This window comes from Chaetodon auriga, chromosome 5 (assembly GCF_051107435.1).
Source record: "Chaetodon auriga isolate fChaAug3 chromosome 5, fChaAug3.hap1, whole genome shotgun sequence".
Classification (NCBI taxonomy): Eukaryota; Metazoa; Chordata; class Actinopteri; order Chaetodontiformes; family Chaetodontidae; genus Chaetodon; species Chaetodon auriga.
This window is the reverse complement of record NC_135078.1, coordinates 6,998,812-7,022,736: the sequence shown is the minus strand read 5'-3', so window position 1 is coordinate 7,022,736 and position 23,925 is coordinate 6,998,812. Positions and strand designations below refer to the sequence as shown.

Here is a 23,925-nt window from a genome sequence, read left to right as displayed (position 1 = left end):
GCAAACATCTTCTTGCGAGTGTCTAATCCTTTCCAGTTCATCTCCTTTTATGGGCCTGCCGAAGAAGAGGGTCAGGCACGGCCACCATTGAAGGATGATGAAAGTAATTGACAGAAGATGAAGGAAAGCAAGAATAGCGAGTATATGCTGAAGTTTGGATGACATGCATACATCTGCATCTCCTGTAGATCAATGCATGTCTTTCATTCTTTGTGTCTCAGAAGAAAAACAAGCACACATCCGCCGACGAGCACACAGATGCACAGAAATAGCTCGGACATTTAGCACCTCGATTAACATGAGGAGAGTGATCTGCTGTAATCATGCTCGGAGCATCGCGTCTTGCGGAGGAGAGCCCTTTCACATCCTATGAATATACCCCTCCCTATACACACAATGGCGGCAATTTAAATGCAAATCCTGACATTCCCATCACTCAGACTCACGATGCCTGCTTTACCAAAGCCCCGCTGCATCGGCCCAGATCTAAATGAGCCACGATCTGCTCAACTGTACATCTCATCTGTGTGTTGAAGTGTGTGTGTGTGTGTGTGTGTGTGTGAGAGAGAAAGTGTGCAAGAAACACAGTGTGACAGATAATGAGAGGGAAAGCCAAAGAGAGAAAGAGATACCGTGCATGAAAGAGGTGCTGTTTATGTATGCAGGTCTGTGTGACGGTGATGGCGCTGAGAGTGTGTGCTACGCTTTCTTCAGAAGGGTTATTCCTGCCTCCTGTTGCCTTGTCATGTCCAATATCCCACAGCAATCGAAAGCTGGGTGATTCCTCCGACTGTGCGAGTGTGTGTTTAGATCTCGGTGTGCGCAAGGAAGCATTTAGTAACCGCCAGCACGTGTATGCGTTCTCGCAAATTTCCCTCTATTTCCATGCAGTCTGTCATGAAGCTCAGTGTGTGTGCCAAACCTCGGTGCTGTAGTCGTTCTCCGAATGATGGGCTGTAATCAGGCTCTTCATTGGCCCCTCCTTCCATATTATGGGTACAGGCTGCCTATAGAGGTTTGTGGCTATACAGCATGTTCCACAAGCTGGAAAGGCTTCTTTTAAAGCAAGAGTAAACAGCGAGGATACATCGGATCCATTCCAGTTTAGGTTAGTCAGTGTTGTCTCTTTTTTGGTCTCGCGTTTGAGAAGACATTAGATCTCCAGAGTCACAGCTGTTCGTGACATGTACCCATGACACCCAAAGCCTGTCTCGCAATGTTTGACTCAAACATTCAACACTGTGGTTCTTCAAACTTGGTGCACGTCGCTCACAGCGTTCGGACCCAGAGCTGCTCTCGACTGTGGTGACGGTGTCTCACTCCATCTCTATTAATCCTCTCTGCATCCATCTGTATTGGGGATTCAGTATCTTGTTACATTGTTCGGGTGGGAGTTTTTCTCCCAGTTCATCTTGTATTGATTTTGCTGGCAGTAAAATACACAAAGCCGTGCCGTAAAAGCCAATATGTTACTGCGAGGCTTCTGTAAAAGAATAATCAACAGAGGAATATACCAGAGCTGAGGCGAGATGGCATGGGGAGCCACCACCCCCCTCCACCTTCCCCAGCATGCCTGGGAAGAACTGTAAAAAACACATAATTAACATAAAACTCATTAAAATTAGAGCTCGGTCTGGAATTCCCTGCCAACCACCAGCGTTAGTCGCCATTTTGTTGCACCACCAACCACCATACATCAAAGATGGTGAGAGGAGGCCAGCTGGATTATTTAACGAGGATAAACAAGTCTCAAGCTGTGGGGTGGGTAGGGGGATGATAAAGGCTGCGCATAAGTACACAACCCTAATTAAATTCCTCTTCCTATGTCATAACTTTTCCTACCAAATAGTCTCCCATCGTTTTAGACAACTCACTACGTGTTCAGAGAGAAGAACTGTTGTTAAACAAGTTTCAGAAAACTGTCTTTGCAACTTTTCTGTCAGTGTAAAATGTGACTCCCCAGACTCAATCCTCAGAGTTGGCCCTACAAGTGATAAATTGTTCCGATGATTAAAGAGTCTTAAGTAAAATAAGTAGCATGCACTCCAGCAACAAATGATCCGTCGCTGGGGTTCAGCGCCTATATTTTCTCCCGTGTTCAGATAGAGAATTGATGAGTCTGCGTTTGGAGTAAGGAACCCGAGAGAAGAGAGTGTAGATCATAGACTCTGAGAGGCTTGGGTAATAGAGATTCATTGAAGGGAACCCCCTTACGAGCGCCGAGCAGAGCAACTCCCCTCATCCTCCCCCCAGAGGACGGCACTTATTTCCGTCACTGAAAATGAGTAGAGCTCAATGTAGTAGAGCCCTAACGGTAGTAATGCTAATGAGGCTAATGCTAGCAGAGAAGTCCCAGAGAGATGGTCATTAACATTTTACCAACTGCATGCTAGTGTTTGGCACTGTGAGCAAAGGGAGCCCCGGGGGCATCATAGGGGCTCATAGTCTTCCCTGGGGGGACAGCACAGCTCTTTTCTCTGTTCCCTGGGGAAAACACATCAAATCTCTTCTACACTGTATATGGTGGCTTCTTGAAAAAATAAAAAAAGAAACTTCACAGGAGTTTCTTTCAAAGCTCTTTCTTTGGTGCTGCCTTTGTCTCTGTTTCTTTGAGAACTGCCTGCTTTCTCTTTGTGCAATCGTTTCCTGTCTCTCAATCACTCTCTCTAAGACTTTATGTTTGTTGAAGTCTGACATGTTTGCTGCTGCCACCTGACAGGGACGAATAATAAGTGGAGTGTTGCTCACCGTATCACTCTTATTGCAGGGAATTGCCACTGACAGACCTGTTAATAACAGATCCAAGCCACAGATCACCATGTATCCCCTTCACTCTCTGTCCAACACTCCCTCCTTTTTCCCCTCCATCGCCCACATCTTTTCACCTCTCACTCACCCTGTCCTCTGCTTTCCCTCATTAGTCAGTGGCTCTCACCTCAGTTGACTTCTCTCAAAGTATTTCCCCCAGCTGCCTAATTCTTCTCTCAGACAAATCTGTCTGAGTCACCCTCCATTTACCTCGTCCATCTCCCTTGTCCTCACCGTCCTCTCTTCTCTCGGCTTCCAGAGGCTACCCAGATGACCCCATTGAGGCAGAGTTGATCGATGAGCGCCACCCTTATATCCATGGCATGTATTCAGCACCACTGGCCCAGCCAGAGAGGGGCAGCATGGCCAGTCTGGACCGCATGGGCGGCCGACGCTCACCATCCATCGACAGCATTCGCAAGGACCCGCGCTGGCGTGACCCAGACCTACCCGAGGTCATCGCCATGCTGGGCCACCCCATTGACCCGGTCAAGTCTAATGCCGCTGCCTACCTGCAGCACCTGTGCTATGAAAATGACAAGATCAAGAAGGATGTGCGTCAGCTGAAGGGGATTCCTGTTCTGGTGGGGCTTCTGGACCACCCCAAATCTGAAGTCCACCGCAAAGCTTGTGGTGCCCTGCGCAACATCTCCTACGGCAAGGACAATGACAACAAGGTGGCCATCAAGAACTGTGACGGCATCCCGGCCCTCGTCCGCCTGCTGAGGAAGACCAACGACATGGAGGTTCGAGAGCTCATCACCGGTAAGAATAAACATTTCAATATTAAACACAAAAACAATAGATGCTCAGAGTATTATGATGAGGTTCAAGCAGGACAGTCTACCAAAATGAAAATAGATACTGTAGCGTTACCCTTATTAAACTTTGAATCAATATGGCAGTATGGCAAACAATCCAGGCAGATGATTGTTGTCTGACTACTTGTTCAGCCACCTCCCCCGTCACCACTTAAAAACATTTTCTGAATGTAGGAGAAACGAGCTGTATGTTGAGAGATTCAGTTATGCAGTAGATGCTGCATTAAAAACATAGTTGGGCAATAATTATTGTTTATTGTCTTTGAATTGTGTCGTGACGATATGATCATATCATGCTCTTGTTTTTCACACGATAGTTTACTGTCATGGCATTTAAATATTTCTGTGTAGAATTTTGCCTTCTTTTTCCATATCATGATGTATCAGTATCAGAAAACTGTCCTGCTATTTTTCGGCTTCACCACATCCCTCAGTTCTAACGCCAATCACAGCATTTTATGAAGTCTCACATACATATTTTCCATCAAACTGCTAAAAAAGATTTGTCATGTGGGTGAAATTATTTGAAATAAGTGCTATGGATATGTCTGATTGCATTTCACAAATAAGACATAATTTACAATGTGTGCCATCGGTAAAGGATTCTTGTATTATGCAAAAACCACCTGCATAGCACTGTTGCAGCCAAGCCTGTTGGCTGTCTTCTCCACATAGTGTAGGATTCCTTTTTCTGTCTGCCTAATTAGTCTCAACTCTCTTGCACGTACAGTAAGTATGAAAGTGCTTCTTTGAAGCCTTTTAAGCTGATATGATAGCACCTTAGTATGCCAGTCCTTTCCAATCACTGGCTGTATTCTTCTCATCACTTATATATCCATTCCAGGAATATACTGAGTTGGCTGTCATAATCCCATACTCTGCATAGTAATGCAGGGCTGAGTCATACTATGTTAAGAAGCAGAATTTTTGCAGCAGGATTCACAATGTGCTGTTTGCACATCTTAGACCACTTAAATTATTTGATAAGTTTGTGCCGCAGGCTTTCCATATGGAAAGATACAGTACTTGCTGAACAAGCATTTGATTGTGTAACTCCCTATGTACTCGTGAGCAGAGATAAAAAATGCTTTCAAAGCTGTGATTCTTTTTATTCTAGTGAAGACACATTTTGAATAAATTGTTTTGGAGATGACTTTTCTTACACTTAACATGCTAATGAGCCGAGTCACTCATAGAACCATATTCTTTCAACGACAGGTCGAAAGGACAGCAGTTAGAGTCCGAGTTTAAAGCAAATCAAGTGATGTGTGATTGCTTGAGCCGTATTACACTGTGAGCAGAGAGAGACAGATAAAAAGCAGATGGCATTTAAACATTGATTTTTAGAAGAAAAAGCTATTAGCTGCATTGTGTAATGAAATATGTTTTAATTCCTTTAAGAGCAGCTATTGATTCAAACGCCATGATAGGGTTTCTTTTCCATGACCTGCTAAATGTCAACTGGGGAATACAGTGGGGTGTGTGCCTGCGTGCATGTGTGTGTGTGTGTGTGTGGGTGTGTGTGTGTGTGTGTGCTCAGCTAATCCCCAACATGACTGGTTTGACCCGACACACTTTGGCTGGTATGCACTCTTTGCTATCTGAGAAGAGGCTTTTGTTTTCAGTGCACACGTGTGAAAAATGAGAACCACTTTAAAGTGCGATACTTGACCTTTGTAAAGTAACCTAATACATAAAGGTGGTTACTTTTTGGATAATTTTACAGTAAGGGAAGATAAATTGTTCAAGCTGTGTTTTGACAGCTGTCAATAGTTCCTAGCTGGATGTCATGTGGTGAAGATCTGTTCAGCTAAAAAGTGCATTTCGATGATCGACAGCTTCAGTCCGGTGGTATTGATAGTGATATCGGCCATGTGACTGAAGGGTGCATGCATGCATATGTGTGTGTGTGTGTGTGTGTGTGTGTGTGTGTGTGTGTGTGTGTGGCTTTCCTTTGCTATGACAGAGATGTTGCGGTGAGCGATGACTGTGCTGCAGCAGAAATGATTGCCTTTACAGCAGCGTGTTGCTCCCCATCGTAGCTAAAAATAACCCTGCACCACAAGACAAGGAGGACAGAATGGAGGGAGGCTTTTTTATTTTTTCTCCTCTTTCGCTCTCTCACTCATTATCCACCCTCCCTCGCTCAATCAAATTTTTTCTCTCCTTCATTCATTATCTACACTCTCACTGTTTTTCTCCCCATCCTCTCTCTCTCTCTCTCTCTCTCTCTCTCTCTCTCTCTCTCTCTCTCTCTGTCTGTCTGTCTCCAGCTTTAGTTTCCATCACCAGTGCTCTGGCCCCAGTAAAAACAGGCCAGTCACAATGCAAGCTCAGCTTACAGCCTCAACCCATGTGGCCAAAATTGGCCGTGTTTTTCTACAATTAAATATGGGTTTTAAATATAGGCCCCTTTTCTTAGTCCATGTGTTTTAAGAGTTTGCCGTTGGAGTTTGTGCTGTCCCTGTAAAACCACAGAGCGCTCTGTTTTCTGCAGGGGGAAACGGGTGACGTGGAAGGAACCGAATGGTTTTGTTTTCCAACACAGTAGACGGACAGACCAGTCGTTCATATTTTTAGAACTTTGTACCGTTCAGAGTAATTCTATTTTCCCTCCCGCTAGGCTCTGGGCTGTTTGTGCCCTCCAGCAACTCCCACCCTGGAAATGTCGTTTATTAAGCGGATTTGTCTCCTGTTTGTCCTGCAGGAGATGAGTTTGGTGGACTGATACTCAGACAGGTGCCAGCGCCTTTGTTGTTTGGATGAAAAATGCATGTAGGGGAGGTTGGCAGGCCTTTAGGCCAGCAGATAAATGATGTCTAGATACACACGTGTGCTGTACATCTGTGCCAAGGCTTTGTGTTGTTTTTCTGAGTTTAACATGATACATACAGCTCTATTTTGTGGATGATTTGATCTAAAAGACCTAAATGTTTTTCAAAGTGCATTTCAGTTTTAACACTGAGGGCCTCAGAGGATGAAAACAGACCAGCAAACAATAGTTTGCACCCGCTTTCTGTGTTTGTGAATTTGACCATTTTAATGAGAATTCTCCAAAATCTGCATCAATTGATTTTTTTTCCCACCTGGGGCCAGCACAATAAGCCATAAACACAATATTGTCATATTATTACCTCATTAATTTGTTATGACTAATGTTTTAGCAAACAGTTGCCTATTTACACATGCAGCAAACACTTTATGGATCAATATGCGAATTCATTTGGAGTTTGGAGGCTACCTGATGAAAGTCAGTGGGCCATAAAGCCAAACAAAGAGGCTAAAGTCAGTAAAATTCTCTGTGGAGCTGAGCAGAGCTGCAAGAGTCGGGTGATAATTCTGTGTGGGTTTGTTACTATGCGTGACCCCTTTCACAGTATACATAGCCATTTTTTCCCTTGTTAATCTGAAAATATTGCTTGGTGCAGCTTTAAATGGAGTGTGTATCATTATAGACTGGAAGCCTTCACTCCCTATCACCTGCCCTCTCATATTTTGCATGCAGGCTCGCTTGAATGGCTAATTGAAACGCTTACTGGGACCTCACCATGGTTAGTGTTATTAATTACACCTGTGCTTTCCCTGCTATGACAAGTCAAAGTGAAAATGCATTTAAATTTGAAGCCAAGAAAAGACGCGCAGTTGGTCATATTTTGCATTTCACAAGAACTCCCAGAACAGGTGCAGCAGATGAGCGTTCACGAGTAAAATACCAGTCAGCTGTAGGACAGTGAAGGACAGTGAAGGACAGCCATTACTGTACTGTACTGTATTTAAATCGAATCATAAGAATCTAATCAGGACAATCTGGACAATACAAATCAAATTGAATTAAGATTTCCACCTCTGTTATAGTCTCATTGCTGTCACTTAATCTAACATGTGCATGTGGTGCTGCAGGTGATCAGTGTAGCACCGATCAATGAGCTTTTAAGAGGTATGCGATCAAACGAACTGCATGATAACCACCATGTTCAAGGTGACTCAAACTTGACCTGACAGTTTTGGCTGGCAACTTTGACTCAGTACACTGATCTCAGCACAGTTTCAACAGAATGTGGTCAGCGTATTCGCGTACAGTTATGTGTGACTACAACATACCGAACGTCCCCCATCATGATCCATGAGAGTTCGTCATTGGCATATATTGTATGTCTATGTGTGTGTGTTAGTGTGTATGTATGTGTGTGCATATTACACATATTGCCTAGCTCTTCCCACCTCATTTCATCAAATGCTCCCTTGAGCATTTGATGAAACACACACACACACACACACACACACACACACACACACGCAAACACACAAACATAAATCTTCCATTTCTGTTACCGTAGTGCCACAGCAGACAGCAGAGTGAGTGCACTTACTGAGGCCTCCTCCACCTCCTCTTCCTCCTCTTATGTCTTTCGCATGCCCGCTCCCTTTTTTCTTAACTGTGTCTCCCTCCTCCTTCACCACTGAGAGTGTGATGGATGGCATCAGGGGTGAGGAGGAGAAGGTCAGGAGGGAGGAGTAGGAGGAGAACGGTAATGGGCAGAACTAAGTTAATAGACCTGCTAGAAGAGCAACATGCCTGCCAGCGGTGCCTAGAAAATTTAATTAGCCTTAGCAGCTCCAGTCTCACTCCCAGTCCTGGTCCCAGTCCCTCTAGCTCTGGTGTGCAGGTATCAGGGAGAGGGGCATGTAAAGGAAAGGAAAATGATTAAATAAGAGAAACATTTGGTTAAGACTCACAACTTGTCTCCTTTGCTCTCCATCTTGTCATTCACTTTGACAAATACCCACACACAGGCTTGATCTAAGCATTGTTCGGTTATGCCATGCTCAGACAAATCCAAGCTGTCTCTCTGTTGCAGTAAATGATTGAAGAGGCAGGTAATAATGTACACGTTCAACTTGCCTTGCAGCTGGATTGGTTTTAAGACAAAGGAAGCAAAGGCACATCACAGGTTTATGGGAAAAACCAAACACAGTGAGTGATTATTGCTCCACAGTATGGAACAGATCACAATGATTCCCTTCATGAGCCTCTCATCATTCTCTTACTTATGGGAATTGAAGCACAGCGTATGTATCCATATTTCTTGGCAGATATTTTTAGCTGAATGAGTTCTGTTTACAGGAATATATCACAAGATATTTTACAACTAGTTTCGCACATTCATTTCATTACATGCTGCTCTTTAGACGGTTGCCTTCACGACCAGCTCAACCAGACTGTTTAGAACATTTCTCAGCAGATAAACAACATTAATAAACCAGAAAGGAATAACATTTTTAGATCTTGAAAGCAGTTTGACTTGACTAAAAGGTCACAGTGAAGTTGTGGAATTTTATATTATGGCCCTGCTGGGGATCCTGACTTTATGAGAGAACAACATGACAGTGACAGTCGAAGTAAGATCATAATTCAGTATTTGAACTTCTGACTCCGTCTTCCACGGGACATTAGCATCCAGTTATTCAGACCTGATCACAGTTCCCATGAATATGAAACACTTCCAGACATCAGAGATAAATATTTTTTTCATCTTGCTAGAAAGCTCGCTCAGATTACTGACAAGCAGCCTATTATGTGATGAAGAGGTGAGTTTGTTTGGGTAGATGAGTTTGTAGCTTGGTGTGAGGCCAGTTATGCCAACAAAACCAAGGAAATCATTTTTCATTTTGGAACAAGCAGGCAGATTCACCAACAAGTAGCTGTCAATGGGGAGTTTATTCAAGCTGTTAATGAGTATGAATGCTCAGGGACCGTCCAGTGTGTGACAGTACTCTTGATATTTTATAGTCAGAAAGACTTAATGATGCTGTCGTTTCATTCAGCTTCGGCCAACTTCAGTCAAGACGTGGTCCATGTCACGTCATCAACATAAGTCAACACACAGAGCTCACTGAAGAAGCAGTGCCATTACTTAGGTAAACATTCAATCCTCCAAACCCACATGTCACATCTTCTGTGTTTGGAGGCATTTACTGACCATCGGTAACGTTAGCTTGACCCTGGCGACAGCTGCACTCCAGGAGTCTCATCCTTGCCGTGAAGCTGCAGAGATCAGGAACCTCCAGCGCTGAACAAAACCAGCTGATTTCTAGCGGTGGGCTTGCATGTTGCTAATGTTAGCCAGCCAGCTAAGAATAAACAACATCTAAGTAAGACAATTTCAAAGTTACTGGGAGTCACATTTCTCCCCTTTTGCTAGAGGTTGGCCGGCTCCTCAAACTCTCAGCACTTGTGCCAAGCTTCAGCAGTCTGTCCTCCAGACCTCGCCCAGACCAGGTGTCACCGCTGCATGTTGCTAAATAATCCGTTAAAACCCAACACTCCTTATATATTTGTTCATATTCAGGTTGGAACTTGTCATATTTACATGGAATGTCGGATTAAATTTTTTTTTTTTTCTTAAATCAACTTTCTTTAACAAATATAACACATCAGTTTTGTTAACATACGCACATTTAAATACCTGTAGGTAAACTTGTATGTATGTATTTAGAGCTCGGACTGCAGTCCCCATCCTGTAGTCTCACTCAAAGTCCCGCCCACAGCACTGTCTGATTGGTGACATGTCTTGAGTCATGGCCTATCAACCCTGAAGTCTCTGCAGTACAGACAGGCGAAGAGGATCACATTTGCAGATTGGAGCAGCTCTGCTGAGCGGAGCTGTGTTTCAAAACTGCAGATTTAGCTGAAGTTGCAATAAACATCACAATCCTCTACGCTGAAGTTGCAAAAACACCACAATCTTATGATCTATGGAATATTGATTTAGAATTCGAATGCCAACGTTGTGAATGAAGCTTCACATTATTTGGCACAGCTCTACATTCTACTTGATGTCCGCAAACAGAGAAGTGTCGTTGTGGATCAGTTGTGTCAGAAAGCTTTGGACAGGATCCACACATCCTCTCTTTAGTTCAGTTTAGCAGTTTAGAGGTGTGGTTCACCTGCAAAATGAAAGTTTCTCAATTCTCCAGCAGTTCTGTGTCCCTGTCTCTAGTTTTATTATTTTGAGGGACCACATGTTTGACAGCTGTCACTCCTCTCTGTAAGGACCGGAGACTAAACTCACTGCAACAGTCTCCTTGATCTGAAACATCACTCTAGTTAAAGTGTATCTATTGATGATGATCAAATGCACTGTCCACATAGTAAGATAAATAGTCCAGGTGTAAAAGAAGCCTTTGACATCGCAATTGCATGGTATCTGCCTCAGAGACAGGACAGGAGGACATGCCTCACACACCCACCTCTGACAAGCTGACAGAAGACAGCAAATGGACTAAAGCTCATATAGAGTCACTGGTCTGAAACAATGGCAAGACATGGAATGGAGATAGTCACTTCCACAGCACTCTGTCATCTTAAATAACATTGTGTCTGTGGGCTGTATGCCTGTCATACTTGATGGATCACAGCCATGGCAACGACATGCCTTTTCCTCCCCTCTGGCATATGTGATCAGTATAGAGCTGACTGATTCCACGGCAGGGAGGGGGGCTGAGCATGGGTGGATGGAACTTTTTGCATCAAGGTGCAGGTATCTCTGTGCTTTGAAGTACTTCGAACTGCTTTTTTTTTGATGTGCTGGCCAAGACAAGTCAGAGATCCCTACTGGTGTAGCTCACATTTTATATGCAGAAATACATTTCCGACCATTTTGGATACGGGCTGTTGAACCTGTTTTATGATGATGTGGAAACAATAACACTCAACGTGCGCCATGTAAATTAGAGGCAGCACGGACCATTACTCTCAAAGCAGGGTGTACAAGAAGGGTTTTACATCAGGATCTTGAATGTTAGACTTGATATCATACAAATGAATGAGAGGGATTTATTTTGCGGATTATTAATGTCCTGTTTGTTTCCTCCTCCTCAGCAGAAAATGTGCGAGACACTGCAGAGCTCATGAATTAGCTCTGAAGTGTTAAATATTTCCCGTGCACTTTAGTCAGAAGTTTAGTCTTTATTCGCTGCTCGTCTCCCTTCAGCTCCTCGTGTGTTGACTGCATGTTGAATGTTGCCTGTCACAAGTAAAACGGATGCTAATGACACAACAGTGGAGGTAATCAAGCTGTCGGCCTGGCAGGCAGCCATGGGCGTTAGCTAGCTGTCATCCTACCAGAGAGCTCTCACCACAAGAGCATGTTTGTTGTTAATGTTATTCATGCCTGGATGCTGGTCCTTCCTCTCATCCTCTCATGCATGTGGTTTGACAGAAATGACCAAATTGTCCCTGTAAAAGAAAAAAGAGTGGTGAAAACACACACCAGGAAAGGAGCAGATGTTTGACTAAAGGCAATACTTTGTTAGCGGTAAAAGTCACAAAAAAGCAAATTATATGGAAATAAAGGAGCAAACAGCAGAATAAAAGCAAAAATACACGTTTCTCTTCCCCTGTCACTTTTTAAACAGCTTTGTTGCTCTTTTGAACATGACATCTTGTTAACTCGGCTCATTTAGATTTCACACTGTGCGGTCATTCATTAACAATCAACTCATAAGTCTCAATAGAGCAGCACTGGCTTTCTCGCTTCTGCATGCATGCAAATATGTTTGTATGTATGTACTAATACTTTGCTATACTTGCACTCACAATGTTTAAAGATATCTGTGACTGCTACCTGAAATAACTTTTCAATAAGTCATGCACCATTGTCAAGTTTCTTGTTATCGGTATAAGTTACAGAGTATGTTATTTTAAACCAATAGCACTTAAATGTGCAATAACTGGAGGCAGGAACACCTGTGCACCTGTTAGTTGAAGCACAGGTAATCAAGACAGAAACATGTTCATTATACTGCTGTAATTTCTTCAGTTACGCTGATGAGAGAATATCCATATCTTTGAATAACATACCAGCTTGTTTTCATCCCAGTTGAGGTGTTGATGCTTGTTTTTCATACCAGAAAGTGCTTATACAAATAAAAAAAAATAAAAAATCAATTGTTAATTTGTAGACGTATGAAATGTACAGTAAACACATCAAGCACAAAATTAAACCAGCCTTCATTCAGCAATGCAATTAACTGAACACTGGGTGTTTAGGGCTTACAGACATTTTGGGTGTGGTGTTATTGATGGTCATACAAGGATCTGCTGGGATCTCTAAGGAATAGAAGAATTCAGTAGTTCACAGCAGATCACCCACACTGCCCAGAATGGTAAATCTCCTCATTGCACTGAACACTTTATAATAACAAGATCTGTTAAGCACACAGGATTATATAAAGTTGGCTTGTGGCGTTAGTGTGTGTTCAGTGTCCTACATCACTCTTGGGATTTGTGTGTGAAAGCGTCCCAAAGCGGAGCCACACCTCAGCTTACACATCTAATAGCTTCCCAGTAAGATGCTGGTAGTCTGGTAGTCTGTGACGCACAGGAAGTCCGTCTAGTCACCAGAGTAACCACAGAGGCACTGGAGGTGCAGCGCTTCCACTTGGTTAGATAATACATGTAATAGGGAGATGTGAGGGAGAGGGGCTGCTGTGACAAAGATCATGAGCCACATCAAACTTAAAATATCACAAGAACACCGTCTATGGATTAGTCTAATGAGTTTCTTTTTGCTTTTTTCAACGTCTTGGTGAAGGAAACCAGTTTTCTCCAGGCACAACCACACCAGAAGGACTGGATTTATTTTTAGCCCGGGCCTGTCTGCTGAGACTTTTTTTCTTCCTGTGTGTGGAGAGCATGATTTAACAGAGGAAATATTGACCATCTGGAAAATGTACAGAACAGTTTTAAAGAACAGGGCGAAGCAAATGTGACAGTTTCACCGCTCCATGAACGCTCCGTTATTGTAGAGCAAGATGGAATCACGTGTACAGTCCAAGACACATATTTATAGAGTAAAGGAATAAGCATCCATAAATCCACTTAGAAATCATAGAAGATGCTTCATGTACCTTGAGAACTTGTTGAATAATCATCACATTTTTGAAGTATTCTTGATCTGTAAATCAATGGGAACCTTGCAAACAGTAACTGCTAATAGCAAGTTTGGCATACTTTTAATGGGGCCAGTGGTGTATAAGTTTGGATTAACAAATCACTTGTTATAAGTCGCCCCAGATAAGAATATTTGTAAATGCCTTAATTTAAGGGGAGAAGGGAAAGAGGGTTATAAGTGGGAAGAGAGACAGACAGCGAGACACCTGGGGGAAGGCTCATAAAAACAAACTTTCTCCTCTCAAACATGGACCTCAAGGCTTTTTTTCTTTTTGGTGCAACATTTTTGTTCTCCTCAAACCAGAGTCTGTCTGAGCTCCAGAGCCTCCCTGTGTCTGAGTGAAAACATATCTGATGCTGATGCCTTATCACCACATTTTATTTTCGTGGGGTTGTCTGCCCGGCTATGCTGGCAAAAATGCTCTCCTCTCTGCATTGTCTGTCTGCCTGCCTCTCTTTTGTGAACCCTCAGGATGCACATCCCCAGCTCAATTTAGTTTACCTCTTTTGCAGAAGTATAAAAAAGGCTGCCTGTTACAGAGATCTGCAGGTAAATAGAAAACGCTCTTCCTCCTGCTCGGATTATTTGAGAATGACGGATCTGTGTGCTGTTTGTTAACATTTGCATACATTGATCATGTACAGACACAGTGTCTGCAGAATATGTTTGCATTAAGGCTCAGGTGGTATGTTTTTCCATTAATGATGCTGAGAAGGGACATCAAGTATCACAGGGTTACTTTCACCTCATTCTTCCTATGGCAATATTATGAGAGTGTGTTCGAGATAACACAGTGATACCTCCTCTATAAACTCAGTATTGATTGCAACAGAGTGACAGTAAGCTAATCCCTCAAGGGAGAATAACAAAAGTACGACAGTGATTATTTTATATAGTGCAATATGGCAAGTTGATAATCATGACTGGCAGAGGAACAACTAGTGCAGTTGTATTATTCCTTTCAAATATGTTTTACTGCCAATCTAAATGCGGTTTTGATTGCACTTTGAAAGTCTGCACTACAGTATGTTTGGCTGCTGCACAGCTGTCACTATATTTCATCACCTTCAATTTCTGTCTCCATTTTTTCTCCCCTCTCCCCTTAATATGTCGTGTAATTTCTCTTGTCCTCTCCTCCGCCCTGTGTGCTCTACAGGAACCCTGTGGAATCTGTCGTCCTATGAACCTCTGAAGATGGTCATCATCAACCACGGGCTGCAGACCATGACCAACGAGGTCATCATCCCCCACTCAGGGTGGGAGCATGAGCCAAACGAGGACTCAAAGCCCCGTGATGCCGAGTGGACCACCGTCTTCAAGAACACCTCCGGCTGCCTCAGGTAGGGTTAACCCAAAATTGGTTTACATGCAAATCAAGCTGATGTTGGTTCATTAAACATAGTGTCTGAATTTAGTCATGAGTTTTTAAGAGGTGTATTACATCTGATGGAGTCTGTGGAAAAAATATCTGTGTGTGACTCCCATTCAGGAAATGGATGTTTTAGTGACTAAGTGGGAAATTAAAATGGCCATTTTTCACTGTCTTCTGACATTTTACAGCAAAACTGATTGAAGACCATAATCTGCAGATTTAACGATAATGGAAATAAAAATTAGCTGCAGCCGCACACTGAATGTCTCGTGAAGTCTAAAGTACGAATTACACCAAAGAAAATCAATTTTAACAAGAGGCTCAGACTTCAAAAAGTTAGATATGAAAATGTAGTCACAAAAATTGTTGGTTTGCTTTTGTAAATGGATGGAAGCTTAATCAGGAAGGACACAGACAGAGTTGTGGAGACAGATGGCCCATTTATTCAGGTTAAAGTCAGTTCAGAGGACACAGTTTAGACACCATCCTGGGTTTTATAGAGGGGACTCTTAACGTGCCCAGGGCCTTGAAGGTTTGTTTTTACTAAGATACCAGTTGTAGCAGGGGACAGGTGTGACGTGTATGAGACGACATTCATGCCCTTGTTGACCCAGGGTCAGATTGAAGTTCTTTGGGTACTAAGAGAATTTATGATATGGCAGATGCTGTGTTCTTCTGTCCCGGCCCGACTGTACGTATGTGAAGCATGTTGGAAGTCTGTTTGCAGGAGGATTGCTGGGTGAAGCTGCAGTTTCTGCTGCATTTTGGGAAATAGTTTGGAAATGTTCCGATGTTGGCCTCTTGTCATTCTAATGTGGACTGTGTAACTTTGTTACCACTCCACCCTGAGGCCAATGAGTGGCATTAGCTGCAATCTAAACAACTTGCAATTAGATAATCACGCAAATGAAATTAGTCTCAAGCTTGTTAAGGCTGAGAGAAAATAAATTGAGCCCACAGTTCAAATCATTGCCTCATGACAAGTCAGTGTGTTTGTTTTGCATTCTGCGGATTGCATTCCGTCGTTTTGGTGGAAAGACGAACAACATGCAAACTTTAGTGCAAATTGGGCTGAAAAAGCATTAACTTTTGAGTACATCATTAAACTTTAGTCATTCCCATCAGTCGCTCTGCTCTGCTTTGGCTGTTTTCAGTGCCTGCAACCGAAACCTTGAGTTGCTCTTAGGTCAGTCATCCGAAATGGTGTAAACTTCTCCATTTCCACACTGACATACAGCACCTCACTGTTAAAGTGGTGTGACTCACAAAGCCATTCTGCTGACCCTTTCTGGTCCATTTGTTTTAGGAACTGAAGGTCTGCTTTAGTCCCAGGGGGCTCTAGTCTGCCTGAGGTAATAGCTTGAATGTGCCCTTACCCAAACCCCTTACATACACAAAGTGTGGAAGAAGAGACAATTGTCAAGGCCTTGATGATCTCTGCAGACCAGTCACTTTGCTCTCAGTGGATAAGACAAAGCTACAGATGATTGTCTGGCTGGAACCTGTTTGTCTCCCTGAGTCCTTTTTGCCTGTGACCTGTAGTCAAACAATGCACCCACTAATGTACAGACATTTGAAAATAACACACACAAACTTCTTCTTTCTCCTGATTAGTTTATAGCAGTAATAGGCACTGATTGATTGATGTATTCTTATATATATTCCCCACCAAATCACATCCCCCTCATCACCACATTAGAACTGATTAACAAACCACCACCAACAAGTTTGTCAGTACAGTCTCAGAGAAGATATTTAGCATGAAGATGGAGATTGAGTGGGTTTAACCACCAGGCACAAACACACAGAGGTGCACTGGTCTCTGCACGTCACTCAGACTTCTACCCGTGTCTGTTGTCGAAAGGCTGTTAACAGACAAAATGTGTGTGTGTCAGTGTATGAGGCCACTGAGTGGTCAGAGTGGATCGTATCAACACCAGGAACTCTAAACATACCAATGGTCACAGGTTTAGCTCACAGTCCAAACTCACTGGACCACATTACTTTTCTTCTACTGCAGTCTCCTCATAGTATGACGTCCCTGTGGGGGCTTACAGTTTATGTGCTTGAGCTCCCAAGTGGCCACAGATTCAGCCTATGGTGAGTTTGAGTTTCAAAACAGTCAAATAACATGTGCTCTCATGGACAAATATTGTCATGCAGCAGGGTGCTTAAGGATAAAATAGTAATAATGTGATTAATACTGTAAACGCTGCCTACCTGTTCAAGGCTAATGCTAATTAAATTGCTATTTCTATGGTTGTCTGACAGCATTATTACATAGTATTTGACTGCCTAGAAAGAGCAGTCAAAGGATAAAGAATTATGGCCTCTTCAGGTTGCTGCTCTGTCAAAGTCTTTGATTGGTTTACAATCAGTACGTTCAAGTGGAGCTGAAATGATTAATTAATCAAGCAGTCGACTCGTTGAGGGCATTTTGCAAGCAAAAATAACAAACATTACCCAGTTTGTTTTTACAACTGTGACAGTAAAACGAATATCTTCGGGGTCAGTCAGTCACAATTCGAAGATGTCAGTCTGGATTTTAGGAAATTGTGACACTTGCTTTCTGACATTTTGTCAACCAAATGATTACTCCAGAAAATAATTGGCAGGTTCACCAATAATGAAAATGATAAGTTGGTTGCAGCTCTCCATCTGAGTTACCTAAACCTCCCCTGTTTTCAAAGTTAGGCATTGTGCAGGTTTTGTTGAAAAGAACATGAGCTGAATACCTAATATTCAAAACGACTGCAATTTCAGTGCCAGGCAAAAATCAAGTGCGCCTCAAAAACTGCAAAACCTCAGTCAAACATCCTCTCTGCCTCTGTCTTTTAAATCCTGTCATCAGCTCAGGATGACAATTTGAGTGCAGCGGTCTTGAATTCCTGTCATTAACTTCCAAGTAGTTTCCCCTCTCCAAGTATCGCCTCTCTTCTACCTTCCTCTCCGAATCTGTCATTTTGGCTCCAGCTCAGAATGACAGACTGTAGTAAACTGTAAAAACAGAGAGTGTGTATGTGTGTTATCACGCCTCACGCCCGGCTGTGGCGTCTCCTCCCAGGCTGGCCAAGCCTGTCTAGACTGTACTGCCGGGCAGAGCGTCTCATGGAGCAGACGCTGCGGCGTGCTGGTTGACGTCCAGAACAATATAGCGTCCAAATCCAGCTCAGACAGAAAGTTCCAGAATGCATTTCACACATTATTGCTTTGCATTCGATGGTTTTCAGATAATTTTCTTGGGCTGTAGAAAGTATGGAAACTTTCTTGTAATTTTGGAACATTTTCTGCTGAGTTGAAGAGCAGCGTTAACGAACCAAGAGGGAATAAGTGCGCTCTGATACAGCTGAGGAAAGTCACAGAGAAGTCATGGAGTTTTACATCAGGGCCACAGTGGGAACCCTGCTCTCACTGCCTCTTACTGCTTCTCATTGTCTTCCTCATGATTTCTGTCATTGGCTGTCATCTGTATCTGTCTTTCCTTTCGTGTCTATGTACTGTATGTTTTTCACCTTCTCCCCAAACTCTGTATCAAACCTCATCACCCCTGATGCCACGTATCTCATGGCCATCACAGATCACAGTATCTCCCCATCGCTCTCACTCCCGAGACCTTCAATGCAGGCGCTGCTGACGAGAATGGGTCTCCATGGTAACTGTGACCAAGCCCACGGTTGCCTAGACGCAGGGTTTGTGCACTGGGGAGAACTGCTGATGGTGGAGAGAATCTGTTTACTCACGCCAGCAGAGACACAGCTCACACTTCAATAAAGCCAGGGATAGTTTTATTATAATGGCCTCCAGTGTCGATAGGGCCAGCTTATTTACAGTGTTTACACTGTGGGCTCAGTTAAGGGGAAAGTGTGTGTGTGCGCGTGTGTGTGTTATCTTTGGTGGTGTACACCAGGTTTGGGTGTGAAGAGCTGGTTCTGAATTTGAACTGGTCACAGTACAAGAATGGGATTAAAAGTCCTTTTCAGGTCTGCAACCAGCTGCTGGGCTTCCATGTGGATCAGTGCTTGCACATGTGCTTCATTGTCAACTGGAAATTACGTTGATGTGACGTCATTGCTGATTGGATGGGTTGGTTGAATAAAAGTCCCAAACAGTAGAAGTTCCAACATGAACACGATTTCTGAATAACAAGTGTGTTTCACAGCAGAAATTTTGACTATTTTCTATTCAGCTATCCCAGAAAGACATGACATTGTGAGAGTGAGCCAGCATGAACAATACCAGGAACTGGAAGCTGAAGCGGTTAAATGGAATTCAGATGTCATTCATGTTATTATTTACAGCTGTGCTTTTTCAACTGAGGAGGACAAAATCTGCAGATATTAAGGTGAATTTGGCTTTTTAACATGTTTTAATTGATTTTCTTTGATAATGAAGAAGAATTTGAACAAGGATGGAATAAGAGGTGGAATCATCAGATGAAACAGAAATCAAATCACAATCGATAAAACCTAGGATACTTAGGAAAGGATACCCAACCCCAGGGTGCACATATGGTCCTGCTGTGTTGCCATTGACCTTGCTGGGCGATCGCATAGGTCAGCCATGCATCCATCCATCTCCATCAGTCTTCATCAGTCTCCATCAGTCCTGTGCCAGTCTATTCACCCCAGCTGCTCTATTGTCCTCTGATGGCCACATGACTTTGAGTGACCTTCACACCCACACTTCATCTGATAAAGCAGACACACTAAAGACACATCCCGATCACAGTGACAAGCTGTCAGTGTCTGTAGAGACACAGACAGGCATCTGAATACACGCTTACTTATTCTTTTAGCCTCTAATAATGAAACACTCCTCACAGCCCTCACTGGTTCATACATAATGAGACAAGAAAGAGCTAAATTTCCTGATTAGTGAAATGGTACAAAAATGTATACATGTACAATTTGATGGCCTGAAGCCTTTAAAAAAGGGAGCCTTTTTTAAATTGCCACCGATCCATCGTGGTCTACATTTTTCTTTCTTCCATCAGAAAGAATGACAAGAGAACAGCTCATTGAAAACCAACTATGTCACAGAGGTAACTATTTCCAAATGAATAATGAAATATCTTAACCTTCAAGAAGAACCATGTTTCTTCAATTTCTACACTTGGTTGTTCAAGAAAAGAGAACGACCTTGTCCCTCTGAAACTGCAATATCACTGTATTTTGGTATTTTGTCATTATATTCTTTGACCATCAAAATATGTGAGAAAATATGGTTTTGTCAGTGATGTCATGGATTATGCCTCAGCTAAGTCTTTCTAAAATGGCTCTAGATCTAAAAATGTTGTGGACATATATCGCTAATTAACCTGACACCAGATAAGTGACAGACTTCTTCCTGGATGTTTCCAATAAACAGATAACCCACATACAATCTGATCTAAACTACTTTGAATTCGTGGATTATGACATTTAATCGATGATGGTGGTAATAAACAACAATTGTGTAACATTTCCCACAATTTCAAAACAGCAGAAACATGCAGTAAACATTGTACAAGTATGAACAAGACACAGTGGTTCTTTGAGCTAAATGGTAACATGCTCACAGTGACAATGCTAACATGCTGACGCTTGCAAGGTATAGTTTAATAGTCACAAAAATAATAGTAATAATAACTTAATTCATATAGCACCTTTTAAAAACAAAATTACAAAGTGCATTACAATAAAAACATAAAATAAAATCAAATAAAATTTATGATATAGACAAGATAAAATAATTTCAATAATTTAAGCAAATATCATCAATTAAGAGAATGCCACGTGTGAAAAATGAGTCTTGAGAATAGACTAAAGGAGGATACTGAGTTTTCCTGCCTGAGATCTCCATGCAGGAAGTTCCACAGCTGAGGGGTCTGGACAGCAAAAGTCTGGTCGCCTTTGGTAAAGCATTAGTAAGACCCTGCCAGAGGACCTCAGGCGACAATCAGTCTCGTAGGAGTTAGCAAATCACAGATATAGGCAGGAGCCAGACTGTTCAAGGCTTAAAAACAAGCAGCAAAACTTTAAAATCAATTCTAAAACTCACAGGTAAACACTCAAGGGCACCAAGGATTGTTGTAGTATGGTTGCATTTTGTACCAGCTGCAGTCTTTGGATGTTATGCTGATACTAAAAATTAGTGCACTGCAGTAGTCAAGACTGGAGAAGATAAAAGCATGGCTGACCTTTTCCAAGTTTGCAGAGGAAACTAATGACCTGATCTTGGTTCGTAGTCTCAATTGAGCAAAGCAGGACTGAAGTCACCTGAGCATCAAAGTACACTTCTGAATCAAAATTAAGATAAGGCTCCCAGACTAGTGGAGATGTTATCAATGCTGCTGGGACTGGGCTTATGATTACATCTAACTTTGTGTCATTCAATTCCAGGAAATTTCTGGACATCCAATTTTTAATTTCAGAGAGATAGAACCTAACACGGGATGCATCCGTGGTGCCAGGCTTTATCAGGACACCCAGTTGTGTTTCATCCAAGTTCTATTGAAAATCAATCTTGTTTCTTGTCTTGATTTGTCCCAGGTGTACCATGTATATGGTATACAAGAGGGGACCCAAAATAGATCCTTGGGGGACCCCACAAAATAGAGTACAACAGGAGGAGGCATCTTCCAGCATAGCAGAGAATGGCCTGTTCAAAAGATAGATGATCGACCAATTCAGAGCCCCATCACTGATGCCAACATAGTTCTTCAGACAGCTGATTAAGACACCATGGTCCATTATGTCCAAGGCTGAACTGAGGTGAAGGAGATTTAAAATGGAGGACAGGCCAGTGTAAACTGCAAGCAATAGACCAGAGCTCTCCCAGTGTTGTGTAGGGAGCAGAACCCAGATTGAAGTTCTTCAAAGATTGGATTTTTAATCATAAAATAAATGATTTGAGTAAAGACAATTTTTTTAAAAAATGGCAGCTTCGAGGTGGACCTAAAATGAATTCAAACAAAGAGATCAAGAGAGGGCTTCTTTAGAAGGCAGTCAACAGTGGCATGTCTAAAGTTGGCAGGGTAAATACCAGTCGACAGAGAGCAGTTAATAATAGCTAAAATACCTCAACCGATCGCTTGAAATAAAGCTTTTAAAAACCAAGTGGGAATGCAGTGTGACACTGAAATTTCATTGAAGTGGCTTAATGCTGAAGATGGGCAGGAGTCAACACCATGCTCTCTGAGTTCTGTGTTAAAGTGCTGCCAAATATCTTCTATTTTATTGTAATTAAGAAAGACCTATCACAGAATTTATGGTTTTAAAATGGATTTTGGGATTGTGACCCTGTTTAGCGATCAGTTCAGAAAAGTAGGTCTTCTTTGCTAGCATGTAATATAGCTTGTAAGCATGCTATAACACACAAAGTGCAGCTGATTCTGATGAGAATGAAAGCTTTGTGGGTATTTTGACAAATGACATTTTTGACAGGATGATGACCAGGGACAAGAAGTGATTACAACTCTTACTGAGGGCTACATCAATTTGTGGAGACATTTCACATAAAACCACACATTTGGACCTCATGATGACACAAGGCGGGATCATGAAAGTCAGTAGGATTCGTCCTCCAGATTTCATGATAATTCATCAAATGAGATATTTCAGTCTAGACCAAGGTGGTGGCCCAACAGACTGACCATCCAATAGACCAACATTGCCTTAATGTGGCTAAATAACCCAGTTAAATACAGCATCATGCTGCAGCTGGGAGTGGTAACATTACCCTTCATGGTAGCTGGTTGTCATAGTAACATAATACACTTTGTGTTTAGTGTTATGCAGTAAGGTTTTACAAATCCAAAGTGGACTGCTTCTTTCAAGAAGCATCCTAATTCCCACATCTTAGCATGAATTAACTGATTTCTTGATGTAGGGTTGCTTTAGAAGGTTACTCACATGGAAATGGAGAAAGTGCTGTAATACAACAACACATGGTAAACGCCCAGATCCACTACCCATAGACCTTTATAGAACTAAACATTACAGATAACCTGTCCAGTGACAGCAGCATCTTCCCACACTGTCTCCACTGACAGATGCACCATCCATAAACCTTCCACCAAGACAACTGCTCTCTGAAAGACTCCTGGAAATGAAACAGCTGACAATAAAACTCTTCTGTCTGTCTGCCCTGAGACACACTCCTGTCAAATAAATCCAAGGCGGGCGCTCCACTGGATCCGTTTACAGGGGAGGTGGTGACCGTTTTCTGACAGCTGAAGATGGATGGGTTTGGTTTATGACCGGGTCCAGATGGCTGGTGCTGTCAGCCTGGTCTCTACCAAGGATTAGTTTTGATTAGCAAAATGTGCGAGATGGTTCTGTGGGTCTCCACGCCATGGACAACTGTCGGAGGATCTCATACACTGGCCAAGAAGATGGCGAGGTGTAATGCAGGTGATGGTGTTGTGTGCATGGATTTCTGCTCATTGTGGAGGTCAGTAGGTTGGAGAGTACATCTATTCGGGAGTGTAAATTAATAAATGAGCACAGAAGGATTATTCTAATGTAATTCAAATACGTCTCAATATGACAATGCAGTTGTGCCCTTTGTTGTTAAAGCAAAACATCCACATGTGTAACAGTGTGGGATGTGGTACGTGTTTCAGTCCACACAGCACAATAAAGCGCTCCAGCAATGCTTACCTCCGCACGGCTGCCACTCTTCCAAAGGACTAACTGGGGGTCGGCTAATGGGATTATGTGGGTTGGAAGCCCTCATAAATGAAGTCCCTGGTGAGGAGCGGGGAGCCCCAGCTATCCCTTAACCCTCTTTAAAGCCTCGCCTTTCACAGTCAGTCAGACAGCCGCACTAAGACTGCACCAGCTCTGCTGCTGTGCTTAAAGGAGCTGTGCTCAGGGCGCTGGCTGACGTAACATGGATGGCATTTCCCTTTGTAGCAAAAATGAAATTTATATTCATCATTTTCTGAAGATTATTCCTAAAGCAGTCAGGCTTTATTGCATTGTAC

General features: G+C 42.6%; 1 protein-coding gene across 18 annotated transcripts in view; it reads left to right on the top strand.

The window, feature by feature from the left end:
* arvcfb (ARVCF delta catenin family member b) overlaps positions 1-23,925 on the top strand; it is a 208,692-nt gene that overhangs the window by 139,726 nt on the left and 45,041 nt on the right. For all 18 annotated transcript variants that reach the window (XM_076731516.1, XM_076731519.1, XM_076731520.1 and 15 more), the window contains 2 exons: positions 3,068-3,573; positions 14,742-14,925. In XM_076731516.1, the coding sequence (XP_076587631.1) occupies positions 3,068-3,573; positions 14,742-14,925 (690 nt within the window). The remainder of the gene's footprint in view (positions 1-3,067; positions 3,574-14,741; positions 14,926-23,925) is intronic.